The sequence below is a fragment of the Onthophagus taurus genome, chromosome 6, assembly GCF_036711975.1.
Source record: "Onthophagus taurus isolate NC chromosome 6, IU_Otau_3.0, whole genome shotgun sequence".
NCBI classification, from domain to species: Eukaryota; Metazoa; Arthropoda; class Insecta; order Coleoptera; family Scarabaeidae; genus Onthophagus; species Onthophagus taurus.
Genome location: NC_091971.1, coordinates 20335256 through 20349504, shown reverse-complemented (window position 1 = coordinate 20349504; position 14249 = coordinate 20335256). Strand labels below are relative to the sequence as shown.

The window sequence follows — 14249 nt, the reverse complement described above, 5'->3', positions numbered from 1 at the left end:
AAAAAGTATTTTACTGCCAATAATTTACGAACTTCGATGCATCGCAATTTGCCAAAAGTTATAGTATTAATTATCAAGAACTGCGATAAAGTTTAATACTGTCTTTAATTAAATCTACCGTGTGGCTAACGATTAAATGTCTATTAAATGTCCAGACGAGTAAATCCATGTATTTCAGAGTCATAGTATGATAAAATAATCAATTTAGTATTTCTCTCGGTGTATTCAACAAAATAAAACTCAAAAGATTTAAATAAGAAAGTTAATATTATATTTTCATAAAAATTGATTTATGTACAACTTTAGCATAATAATGTAATACATATCCAAAATAAGGCACTTCTCTAAAAAACGTTCTCTCAAAAAACTCACACTCAAAATTAAAAAAAAAATAAAAACATTTTTCAAAGTCTTCCTATCTAAGTAATCGTCTACTGCAACTTCTTTACTTCCTAACGGAGAATCCGTCTCCTGTTGGATCCAAAATCCAAGGATAGTTATTGGGGCATTCCATACAAGTAAATAATCTTAAAGTTTCACCGGGTAATTCTCTAGTTGTTAAAGGACAGGAATTCGGCAAGGAACAGTACGGTTGTCCTTTAATATCGCATTTTTCTTTCCATTCTTGGAAATCTCTCAAACCGTTTACTTCAGTTGGATTTTGCATCCATTGAATAACTTGTAACATCGTTACGAAATAAACATCGTTTCTTCCCAACATTTCTTCAATAAATTTAATCAATTCTTCTCTGTATTCTTTTTTACTCTTTAACCAGGAGGCATGGAAATGAAGACCTAATGGAGCCCTGTTGCTATTGTAATGACGGTTGAAGTTGTGTCTTAAAAGTCTCGCGAATTGTTCTCCAGATTGGATATTTGAACAAGAATCAACCATGTGACAACCGGGAAGTGATTCATCAAATGTTGGATCATCTCTTCTATCTAATTCATTCATGACCATTTCCCAAACTGGATGACTTCTGCTTGGGCAATTATGAGCGTTTCCATTACATTTATGAGGCATTCTAAAGTATAAAGTGTAAGGCCAAATTGGTACACGACCTAAAGAAGCTGTTATCGAAGCATCATAAACGAAATATTGATCAGCCATCATTTGGAATTGGTTATTTCCGCCAACTCTTAAATAAGGAGCTCTCATTCCAACAATTGAGGAATCAGTTATATTCGCAAATCTTTCAATAATTAAACGAGCACCAGCCATTTCAGCTAACCAATCATCATAAGAACCATGGGTCCAATAATTAGGATCATCTTTATGAGTTAAAGAGAAAACACCGACTTCATGACCTTTTCTGTGAAGTTCTTGAATAGCTGAGTAATTTGTGTATTTATGCGATGCGAAGAATGTTCCTTTAATCGAACAGCCATTAGGATTTAATCTTTGGCCATTAAAAACATCATCGTATAAATCGATATTATCGACATTTACGGCTCCGTTAAATGTTATAGTTATCATTTGAGGTACATTTGCTGGTTCCAATTGACCAGGGATTCTCGTTCCGTCAGCAGAACAGAAGCAGTCAGGGAGTACGCATTGAGTTTGGTCGCAATCTGGTGCTCTATTTGGATCCGTATCAACAGCTAAAATAATATAAAAAAAGTGTTAATAATCGAAAAAAAGTTTCATATTATTAAAATATATGTAAAATATCTATAATACTATTGCAAACAGGAAATTTAAAAATTTGCGTAATTTAGTGGTTGAAGTGGATGGAATATAACTGGAGGCTAAGGATGTGATGTTTTGAATATGGGAATGCAAATCACAGGTTTGATGAAAGCAAAAGCGTTAAACATACTAACTGGAGCAAGAGATGGGAACTAATTGGGCGAATATATTTTCATTTGAGTAAAAGTTTATTCTACAGTAGATTATGCAATTTAAGAGAAAAATTGAACGGAAATAAGGAAGATGAGGAGGAGCATATACTAGGACAAGAAGAACATCGATAATTGATTTTGTGATCGTGGATTAGGAAACGTGAGAAGGTATGAACTTGTTCATAGTAGGAGAATCTGGGAAATCTAATCATCAAAGATTACAGATAGAACTGAAAGGCGGTCTTGGAATACGGGGAGCAGAGCTGAAAAAAAAGTGTTGGTACCATACAAGTAAAGGAATGCAGACAATATAGGGAATTCTGACTAGGAAAAGCCAATGCTGAACTGGGATAGAGTGAGTAAAGAAGTGAAAGAAGACAAGAAATGGAAATTGAGGCAATGGCGTAGTTGGAAAGTAGACGAGGATGAGTGAATACTTAGAAAGGCAATAGATAATAGCAAAAGTAAAATGCCAAAAACGATCTGTAGTGAATATTTCATCATGCTGTTGAAGAATGAGGAAGGAAGGCAAATTCAGGGTGGATTTTGAGAAGCACAGAGATAAAATTCAGAATAAGCCATGGTGGGACGTTTAAGATGCCTTCAGAAGTCTTTTTGCAATGGAAACTTGTATGCAATGGTTGGTTTTAAATAGAATTTGAAGAGACAATGAGGTTTCTGGGTTTCTGAGTCAATAGAGGATCAGGTCACTAGTTACAGAGTAATTAGTTTGTTGCATATGGTGTGTAATATCTATACGAAGACATTACAGGATAGGTTTGATGAATGCAAAAGGAATTTTGCCAGATATATGTGAGATAACGAAAGTATCGAAGTTCTGTAAGGGAATAAGAAGACGGAGGGAGCAATAGAAATTGCCAAGGAAAGGGTTTGAAGAAGTGAAGAAGAATTCGTATCTGAGGTGATAGTAAACATACTAGGAACAAAGACATAGAGGAAGTTCATTAATATTGGAGACAAAGAATATTTAGGAAAGATATTCCGAAAATGAAAACATCGTTTAATGGAATGACGAAGAGCATGATGTTGTATGTAGAAGAGATATGGAGTTGAGAAGAACAAGGAAGGCTGGAAAATATACAAACAAGGTACTAGAGATGGGCATTTATTCTTGATCCGGAGTTACCAGGGCATATAGTAAGAAAATAGGTAATGTGGATTTACATGAGTGGGCGCTATTGTGCCGACGATAAGGTATAAGGATAGAGAGATATAGATGAGGATAGAGGGAGAAAATGGAAAAAAAATGGAGAATGCAGGAAGGAAGTCAGAGTGAGAGCGAGTAAACGTACGACAATATGACGAGAAGTAAGATTGCCGCCTTATGTTTTTCTATTGCGCTGATTGTGTAGATGTTGAAGAGAACTTTGACATAGACTGCAATCAAACATTAGGTAAAATAGAAAGGTTAGCCAGTTGTACTCTTACTAACAAAAATTACTGACTGGGAAAGCTTTCTGATATCAATTTCAATTTCTGTTCTATCAATTTCTGATATCATTTCTGATATTCAGCCGTACAACAATACTAAAGAGATAGAGATGAGATCAGAGAACTTGTCAAAGAAAAACGAAGAGCTAGAAGAAGATGTTAACAGTCCTGGGATTCCTCTAAACTGTACTTAACAACAAAACGCAGAAGCTCAGAAGAGCAATTCAAAAGCTTAAACAAGGGTCTATGAGTTCCTAACTAACAGAACTGTCAGTATGTCAAGAGACTGATTGTTCATTATGGAAACCAACCAAGAAGATCAAGAGATCAGAGGCAATAAACAAAGAGTAACGATGTTTGCTAAACATCTGACTGATATCTTTACTCTTAACCCAGGGCAAAATCAATGACTAATATTGAAAACCAAAGAACAGAAAATATCACAATAGTTACTCCTAAAGAAGTAGTTATTTGCCCTTTTAGATGGCTAAAAGGGCAAATAAGGTGATGGAGCAGCTCTGGGGATAGGGTGAGAGAGTGTTTGGAAGGGACATCAGAAAGAGAAAGATTATGTTTGATGGGTTGGTGAGGAGTGCTGTGATGAACGTTGCGGAAGTTTGGGGATGAAAGAGGCAGGATATTCTGGAGGACGTACAGAATCGGTACTGGAGGTGGTTTCTGGGTCTGGCGAGGAAAACACCGGGGTATATTGTGAGGGAGGAAGTGAAGGTGGATGAAATGAGGGTGGAGGCGTGCAGAAAAGCAGTTAAATATGAAGAAATAATAGATAGAAAACCATACTGCAGGAGCCTGGGGGAGTGTTGGAAAGAAGTTAGGAAGGAAAATATATTACAAAAGGACGGGTTTTTCGGTTCAGATATAAATAACAGAAGAATGGAAGGGGAGATGATATGGAGACGGGAGAGAAGGACGCAGATAAGAGAGCGAAAATACAATGAAAGATATGGGGACATAATGACGGAGGGGTTTTCAAAATACTTCATGAAGGAAGGGAGTGAGTAAAGGAAGAGGCTGGTGATCAGATTCCTTTGTAGCAATGAGGAGAGACCGAACAGGTACTGGGCGGACGATGTGCAGAGGTGATGTTGGCTGTGCGGAAAGGATTCGGAAATGCTAGAACATATGTAGAGAGGATGTAGCGAGCCCAGAGAAGAGGAAAGGAACCGAATTTAGATACTGGAAGAGTGGGGAGAAGGCTGGGGATGGATAAGGGAGGTTTACAGTTTACTAAAAGTTGTAAACCTTTAGTGGACAATAAAAAAAATACAGAATATATTCCTAAAGAAATAGCAGATGAGATAAGAACTAACCAGATTTCAAAGAAAGCTCTAGGATAAGCCCTGTCTAGAAGAGCCAAAGGCATGCTAAAAAATTGCAGAGGTTGTCAATGCAAAAAAGATAACTTAACGATGTTAAACCTTATAGATATCAAATTGTTTAAGAACTCTTTAAGTTTAAGACTAACCTAATCTCAGATTGTCATTTTAGATTTAGCCAAAAGCACTCAACAATACCATTAATTTTAATACCATTAAATGGGTCTTGAAAGAATAGAAAGAGTGCTCCGTAGTCTTCCGACGCACAAACTTTTGACAAACTTTGGCATGAAGGCATAACATCGTACATTTCGATGAGAATTCTTTTCAGAATGAACAAGAAGATGAATACTCAGACTTAAAATGAATAAAAGCGAAAGTGCCTCAAGGCAGTAACGGGGCGTATTTTGTATCTATCGTACAATAGCGACATATTATAGGTGGAGTAGACTACTGTGGTTATGTTTACAGATAACACAACCGTACTTGAAGTGAAGAAAGGTCAGGTTTTGTCAATTTTACAAATAAACAGCAGAAAACCCCAATGCTCCTAGATATAAATGACACCATCGTCGCATATGAGGAGAACGTCAAATACCTAAGCTTGACTCTGAACAGCAAACTTTGGTGGAAAGAGCATGAAAAGAAGACTCTCTTGGCTGACTGGGAACTCCAAACTTTCAATCTACAACAAGGAAGAAATTCCGTAATGGTTGGAACCATTAAGAAATCAGGTCCATGACAACATAGAGGATTTTTAACTGGAATCCACACCACGTCAGAAGACTGAAGAAAAGAAAGCCATGTGATCTTGTATAGTGTGTTGTATTAGTTGATATAATAGAGGACCATAGTGCGTAAGAACAAAACTAGAAGACATCAATGGATAGTCTCTAGTTAATACGATTAGTTTTAATTCCCGGCACAATAGTGCTATTAAAGAAAAACGATAATGTGATTGATTTTTATCAATGATTTTTTGGTTGAGGTTGCTTCTCTGTCTTCTGGGATTTCGATGAATATACCGCACACAGGCACATACTGCGTGTTATCGAAGATTTTAGTAAAATGAAATCTTTTCGGATGAATCAGTTTAATGACTCCGTCCGATTTTCATAAAAAACAAGTGTGACACGGAAATAATGTACATCAATAAATACAACAATATTCTTATTAACATATTAACTTTGTTTTGATATGACTACAATACTATTATATGTATATTTTAAGTAAAGTATTCCACTAAAATATTTTGTAACTGAACTCTTTTTGATACAGAAAACAAATTTGTTTTCTAAACTTTGATAGGAACCGCGTAAAAGCGAATCCTCGTATAAAAACACTACGAAAAACGAGGAATACAGAATACTAAAACTGATGAAACATTGAAAATACCAATCGTTGTTTCCAATTTAATCAAATCTGTTGAAACACTTTACATTTTTTACCGTAACTTTTTTAATTACGATAGAAAAAAATCGAAAATTAAATTCAGGAAACGAAATTCAGAGAAAAAATATTTATAAATCGAATACTTACAGCAAGCATTTTCATCAGATTCATCTTTACAATCGGGTTTTCCATTACAGAAAAGTTCTTTATCGACACAGTCTCCATTTCCGCAAGATAATTTTCCTTCTGGACACACTGGTTCATCCGTCTTCAAAATTGGTAGCACTTTTCTTGGTTCTAAACACGCACAATTAAAAATTAGAATAAAGAAATACACACAAAAAAGTACAGGAAACGATAAATACGAATTTATATAAAAAAGTAAAGGATAAGAAACCGAATTGCTGCTTGGTCTTTCGATTAATAAGAAAAAATTGTTACGTAATAACTTTTTTTTATCAAAACGATCGATGTTGATTGGTTCGTTGTCTTTGTATAAATGGGTTTGGTTTATTACGTTAGATACTCTAGATAGAATGAGATATTTAAATTTTATAAAAGTCACTTGGAATAAAGTGAAAGTGTAATGTAATTGATAAAAAATGTGCCTACGCATTTTGTTCAAGGCGATATGGTTTATTGATGCCGGAATAAAACAGAAATGGGTTGGGTCATGTAATATTTTATTGTTTGTCGTCAAATGCCAAAGTTACAAACCAACTTTAAATGTCTAAAAAAGTTTTTTTTAATTCTCTAATTTTCCCATTCATTATCACATTTTTCAAATTTTAATTATTATTTTGCACTAAGCCCATCTCCAGTTGGATCCAAAATCCATGGATAAGTCGACGGACATTCCATACAAGTAAACATTCTAAGAGTTTCGCCAGGTAATTCGCGAGTAGTTAACGGACAAGAATTGGGTAATGAACAAAAAGGTTGTCCTTTAACATCACATTTTTCTTTCCACTCTTGGAAATCCCTTAACCCATTAAGTTCAGTAGGATTTTGCATCCATTGTATAACTTGCAACATCGTAACAAAATATACATCATTTCTACCCAACATTTCTTCAATAAATTTAATTAATTCCTCTTTGTATTCTTTTTTACTCTTCAACCAAGACGCGTGGAAATGAAGACCTAATGGGGCACGGTTACTATTAAAATGACGGTTAAAATTGTGTCTTAAAAGTCTCGCGAATTGTTCTCCAGATTGAATATTTGAACAAGAGTCAACCATGTGACAACCAGGAAGAGATTCATCGAAAGTGGGATCGTCTCTTCTATCTAATTCATTCATAACCATTTCCCAAACTGGATGACTTCTACTTGGGCAATTATGGGCATTTCCGTTACATTTATGTGGCATTCTAAAATATAGAGTATATGGCCAAATCGGTACTCGACCCAAAGAAGCTGTTATTGAAGCATCGTAAACGAAAAATTGATCAGCCATCATTTGAAATTGGTTATTACCACCAACTCTAAAATAAGGTGCTCTCATACCAATAACGGTACTATCAGTTATATTGGCAAATCTTTCAATAATTAAGCGATCCCCAGCCATTTCGGCTAACCAATCATCATAAGTCCCGTGAGTCCAATAATCAGGATCGTCTTTATGTGTTATTGAAAAAACACCAATTTCATGACCTTTCCTATGTAAATCTTGAATACCAGAATAATTAGAGTATTTATGCGAAACAAAAAACGTTCCTTTAATTTGACAACCGTTCGGATTTGCTCTTGTACCACTAAATATTTCTTCATACAAATCGATATTATCAATATTAACAGCCCCGTTAAAAGTTAACGTAATCATTTGAGGTACATTCGTTGGTTCTAACGAGCCGGGAATTCTTGTACCATCAGATGAACAAAAACAATCAGGAAGAACACATTGGTTTTGATCACAATCAGGTGCTCGATTTGGGTCAAGTTCAACAGCTAAAAATTATTTTTTACTTTTTCTGTTTTTCGATTTTCAAATGGAAATAACTTACTACATGCATTTTCATCCGATTCATCTTTACAATCGGGTTTACCATTGCAAAATAATTCTTTATCGATACATTCACCATTTCCACAAGATAATTTACCTTCTGAACATACTGGTTCATCCGTTTTCAAAATAGGTAGTACTTTTCTTGGTTCTAATAATTAACAAGTTCAAAAAAAATTTAATTTATATACGGTGATAAATGGAAATGATGTTGAGGTTTTAATGAGAAAATTATTAATGTGATGGATTTTCATTGAAATTAAGCACATTTTTTATTGATTCCTAAAAAATTTGTGTTCGGATAAATTTTTATGTATTTCTCAAATTTTGTGAAGAAAAATCTATACCTAGTATTTAATGGAATCTCCTGGTATTGAAAATCTTGTTTGGTTTTTTGTGGTAAAAGTTATTTTTTAAAGACTTGAATATTGTCAGAGGAAAGGTTGAGAATTATTGAGCTACTTCAATACCTGAAGAAGGGAATTCCTTCACTGAGGAGTTTCTCATCGAAAAAGTAAATCAACAAATTTTGGTGCATAGTGGTTCTTCAAAAACCAAATCGATAAATTCTATCATTCGACAAGCTCGAGATATTAAAATCGAACAAGATGCTTATAAATTATCCAACCAAAAAAAGATGTATATTGATTTTCTGAGAGAGGTGACTACCAATACTATAGAGGTCAAAATTGCAGAAATACAGTTATCACGAGTTTTTGGCATACTTGGAGTGACAATATTATACTCTCATTGGTATAAAAAGAATCTCACGATAGTGTGAAAGAGCTGTTGTGGGATATTTTCTCTTCATCATCCTCTGTCTTAAATTTGAGGACGAAAACATTAAACAGAAAATTTGACTTGCTCTTGCGTGAGTTGCAGGTTGAAGCGAACATTCTAGTATTGACGAACTGTTGCATTGTAAGTCATCCAGCAAAATGCGCGATAAAGAGTTTTACTTTCTATGATGCCAAAGCTTTTAACATCAAAAAACCTATAAAATATACATGAATGTATACGGATATCAACCAAACATGCCCCATATTGCCGATCTTACATTCCCTAATAGATATTATGAAGTACCATACATATCCATACATCGATAGAATACTCAATGTCTATTTGTGTATAGCAGTGTGCTTCCCAAAAAATAGCAGTTTCGGCCACAACAAAGAAAAACAAACCTGAGATTCTAGATGAAAATTCTTACCATCAAAAATAAGGCTACTAAAATTGTCATTTTGGATTCCAAAAGGGTAAAATACTGGTTTCCTATATATGTTGGCAAAAAATTGTAATACAGCTTCCAACATTACATAATGACAACCTAATTAATGGTGACATCCAAAACCCCAGATTTCTTGGACTGGAACCAAATCAGAGATCCTACTTCACCTTTGATTATTAATTTATTAATAGTAATCCCACGTACGCCGAACTTTACTGTTGGCACAATGGATTCGACCTATAGGCGTTCTCAAGAATGACACCAGACCCAGTTCCGACCACCCAAACGGTAGAGGATGAACTTCTAGAATCGTCGCTTCAGAGAACATGTTTCCATTGATCTACGGTCCACTGTAAACGTGTCTTACAAAACATTAACTGAGCCTTCCACTTCTGCATAACATAGGCCACTGTCGATTTTTGACATTTCAACTGGCTAGGCAACTCCTTAAGGATCAGCCATTCCTGTGATAACCGACGATTAAATCTTTCTCGAAATCAGATAACTGCACTACATAGCATCGTGTATGCGAAGGCAGGATAATATAATACACAAGATTAAAGTGATGAGATTAAAGTACACAACTATGCCAATGGGCAAGTCTTGGCTTCCCAAGGAATTAGACAGGGCGATTCAGTAAGACCCTTCCTTTTCAATCTAATTATGGACAAGGTAATAGAAAGAAAAAGTCTAATCTCTGGACGGGTACAAAATGGAACACGATATGATAAACATAAGTTGCTATACAGATGATGTATGCTTATAGCAGATAACGAAGATAATCTTTTAAGGCTCCTCCATAAATTTTGTGAAACATCAATAAAAGGCAATGTGAGGATTTCCACAGAAAAAAACCAAAATATTAGTGACGTATAGGGAGCCTCGAAGATGCAAGTTGGAGCTGGAAAGTAAAGACATAAAATCGCAACCTATGAGGAGGCTCAAAACCAAGTGACAAAATCAGTAATGATTACAGGGCTCCTCAGACAAAGGCGATAAGAGAAAGGTGCATCATAGGAAAAAGAAGAAGAAGAAGCTTAATGTCTTAACTTCTGGTATTATCTATCTTGGCTATCTAGTAAAACTTCACAGTGTAGTGTTCTTCAGCTATTTTCGTATCAAGGTTACACAGTTTTATATTCAATGGCTTAACGCATTCAATCTATGACGGCTGTAAAAGTAATTCTTCATTATGTTGGTATACAACTGCTATGTATGTTAAAATTATTAAAGTTTTATCTTAAATGACTTAGCGTATCAGCTCCGTATGGCAACAATAGCTATTTATATATTAAAGTCACAAAGCTTAATCTTCAGGTATACAATAGCTACTTACACACCAACATTACGCAGTTTTATGTTCAACAACTTAGAGCTTTGTCTGCAAATGATCATACATATTTTGTATACTAACATTCTTCACAGTAGTTGTTTGTATACTAAGACAACGAAGTTTTATGGCCAACAGCTTAGTGCCTTAGCCACAAGCGAGTTCAGCTAACTTATCGGTGCTGTCAGAAGTAAAACTTCATGGCGCAGATATAGAATGGCTATTTATGTATTAAGATCATTTATGCATCTCTGCCGCGAGCCACTTTAGCAGCAATCTAGGATACCTTTCAAAAGTTTTAGTACATTGGGTTGGTTTACCAAGTTCAACGATACCATGTTTATTACGATTTCTCCATGAAGATGGTGCATTACCAGATTATTTACTTTTTCTAAAATAACTAATCATATCACAGATGGTATTCGAGCTCCTAAGCGTTAATCGGTAGTTAGAAGCAAATAAACAAAGAATTTTGTTTATTAAATCCACACTGACATCTTTGGCAATAAATTTGGAAATATTGGCAGCAGAAGTATTGATTATCTTCTGATCATTTGCCGTTTTATTACCATTGAAAACAGATATATGTAGTAGATATACAGTAACGTCATGGAGTTATGTAGTCAACAGCTAAATGTTTCAGCCGCAACTGACCTTGGCTACAAATTATCTCGACGTTCAAAGATAAAACTTCATAGCGCAAGAATACAGTAGCTATTTGCAAATTAAGCCCACGAAGGTTTATAATCAACATGTTTACAATTCAACGACCAATGTATGTATTTATGTAAGTATTGAAAGCATCTATTGTAGCTCCTCGGCCGTCAGTGGCCTCAGCTATGTTTTCTTACTCATTGACAATTGACTCTTGGCAATGGCAAAAATAACTAAATAACCACTTGAAACATCGTTCTTAAATTTTATCTACGATTGGCAAGAGCATTTGCAAGCTTGTGTCTGTAATCGAGATTGTCTCTTCTATTTGAGGTCAATTAATGCTAATATTGAGGTATAAATATTTGAAAGTGTGTTATCAAGAGTTAAAAAAATTCTTCAATAATTTAAAATATTGTTATAAATGTCAGTTTGTTACATCGCAATGCAAAACAACAAATCCATCTCATTTATATTTTTCAATAAAACCATTTATTCTGTGATACGTGAAATGCAAGTTGTATTTAACACATTTATTTAATGAAATGGGAAATGTGATGTTCAATAAAATATAACCCCTAAATAAACATGTAAACTAAAGACAAATTTTAAAGCAATTTGTTCTTATCCTTTATTTTTCGTATTTACCGTTGGCTTATTTAAAAAATTGGTGTTAATCAGGTGCATCATTTTCTTATTTGCATTACATCTCTTGCTGTGAGCGTTTAAAAATTTGTATATACAATGTATTTACACGGTTAAAAAAGGATTGGCAATTTGTATTATTTTGTATTTGTAGTCTTTATATGTTGAAAATATTCTTTTGTTTACTTTTCACATAGAAAGTAGACCTTTTTGAATGTAGGTTTATGTATAGGAAGCGTGTTAAGTGTAAATAGAAAGATGTCAATTAACAATGTAGTGGGATTTCAAAGTTGGTCGGATAATTTTGAAGTAAAAGAATTTAACGGAAGAAAAAAAAGTGTTAAAAAGTAGATAATAAGAAATAAAATGATGTAATTAGGATAAATCAGGAAATAGGAAACCAAACCACCAAAAAAATAACCTTAAAAATTTGTGAAAGCTGGTTTCAAAGTGCAAAGAAAGCTTTTAGGTGCTATCTACTTTCTACTAATCCAATGTAAATTTAAATTTTTCTAAAAAATTACGACCACCATATACTAAAAATATTATAATAATTTGTACAAGTCGATTTTGCGAATTTTCGGCGTTTGGCAAATTTTTACAAAACCCCCTACTTGACCATTACCTCAAAATCTAACAAAAAAATTTAATTTTTCATCAAAAACATTGTGTACAAATCACGTTTCTAAAAAAAAATAATCAAACAAAAAAATTTCTTTATCAAAAATATTTTGAACGAGATGTGTACACAGAAAATAATTTCTAAGGCAAATTTGCAGCGAAAAATTTGAAAATAATTTTTGTTTAAACCGCACACCGAGTTTTATCGCAACTTTTGTCCCCCATTGGACTTACTCTCGAGCTTGTCACAATTTGTAACTTTTCCCTTCCAATCACAAGTTTGCTTATCGATGTCAAATGCCAACCCACTGGGGCATGTAATCTGCTTTAAACCGCTCTTAGTGCACCTGATGAAATTATGAAGAAGATTTTGGATGAAAAATGTTTCGATATTTAAGAATTAGTGACCATATCTAAACGGGTTTCTCGGTAATATAAATATTTTTAACAACACAAAATTAAATAAACAATAAGAAGATTAAGAAATAAGATAATAAAAGAAATACAGTACAAAAGACATGAAAATTAAGAATAAAATTAATCCATCATCGCTTTTAATATTGATCACTATTTCTTCTGTTCACTTACTTTCTACTCTATCGCAATTTTTCACGTTCGTTTTCCAGTCGCAGGTCTGCCTATCGACATCAAAGGCTAAACCAACTGGGCAACGCACGGAAGCTAATCTTGTAACTCCTGTATCACTATTACTATCGCACCTTTTAAGAAAAAAAAGATAAAGAAAAATAAAAAATAACTGCGAATGATATCTTTGAAACAAGAAGATATAAGAAATATATCAAGAAAGAAAATCAGAAAAGAGAAGAAACTTTCCCTCTCTTACCTTACTACATCTCGGCAATCACCTTCTGTTGATAAGCGAAAATATTCATCAGCTGGCCTATTTTCACAAAGTTCTTCTGTACTTGCATCTCCATCTCCTGCATCTTCATCTTGACAATGTACTAAAATTGTAATTGTATCAAAAGTTAGTTTAGTCGAGTTGAGATTAATTATCAAATTTCCAATTAATGATGATGCATTAGGTAAAATAGAAAGTTTTCGAAACCGGTTTAACACCTACTTTTACTTTTAACCTTCAGATAGTTAATGATACTGTTAATGATCAATTAAGACAACATTAAAAATCTTTCCTTTTTACTTACTTTAAGTAATCACATAAATTATTGTGACTCACAAATTAATATTTATTATTAAAAAAAAATAACTTACCTAACCCAATTAATAGGAAAAAACACAGCCACAACCTTTTCGAAGCCATCCTTAGACTTCAACCACAAGCTAAGAAATGGTTACACTCTTTCTTGATATTTATACTAAAGCTATTTTAGCGACTACGCATGCGTATATTACTAAGAATCTACCAATGATCGACGTCCAACGTCTTCAAGAGGTGACTTTCACCACAACTAAGGTAAGGGAGTGAACTTTGAAAATCGTCCACAAGAGGTCAGCTGTTTAACACGAACTGTTCCATTTGCGACTAGACGTTTCAAGTTAACACCAAGTTTCCAAGCCATTAGTTTTGTGGGGGATAAGATTTATCCCCACTATTTAAAAACATTTATATAAGATACGTTTTGATACATATGCAACAGATATAAATATTCTTCAAAGATAAAGTCTTTTGGTTATTTCAAAATCAATTTCGCTTTTATGTTATTTTTGGTGATTTCAAGAGGTTCTTTTTGAAGTTTTCGTGTTGCCCGAAAATTTCTTCTCT

The 14249-nt window shown here is 34.0% G+C and overlaps 1 protein-coding gene across 4 annotated transcripts; it reads right to left on the bottom strand.

Moving 5' to 3' along the window:
* Positions 1-248: 248 nt before the first annotated feature.
* LOC111419747 (LDLa and CE4_CDA_like_1 domain-containing protein vermiform) lies at positions 249-14011 on the bottom strand. Of its 4 annotated transcripts, none has more exons than XM_023052611.2 (5): positions 13739-14011; positions 13350-13470; positions 13094-13224; positions 6171-6320; positions 249-1602 (listed from the first exon to the last, which is right to left on the bottom strand). In XM_023052611.2, exons 1-5 carry the CDS (start codon positions 13785-13787, stop codon positions 446-448), a joined length of 1608 nt encoding a protein of 535 aa, XP_022908379.1. In that variant the 5' UTR covers positions 13788-14011; the 3' UTR covers positions 249-445. The 4 variants fall into 4 exon arrangements, with proteins under 4 accessions (XP_022908379.1, XP_022908392.1, XP_022908385.1 ...); XM_023052624.2 differs by lacking the exon at positions 13094-13224 and adding an exon at positions 12740-12852; XM_023052617.2 differs by lacking the exons at positions 249-1602; positions 6171-6320 and adding exons at positions 6690-7972; positions 8029-8178.
* Between the last annotated feature and the right edge of the window lie 238 nt (positions 14012-14249).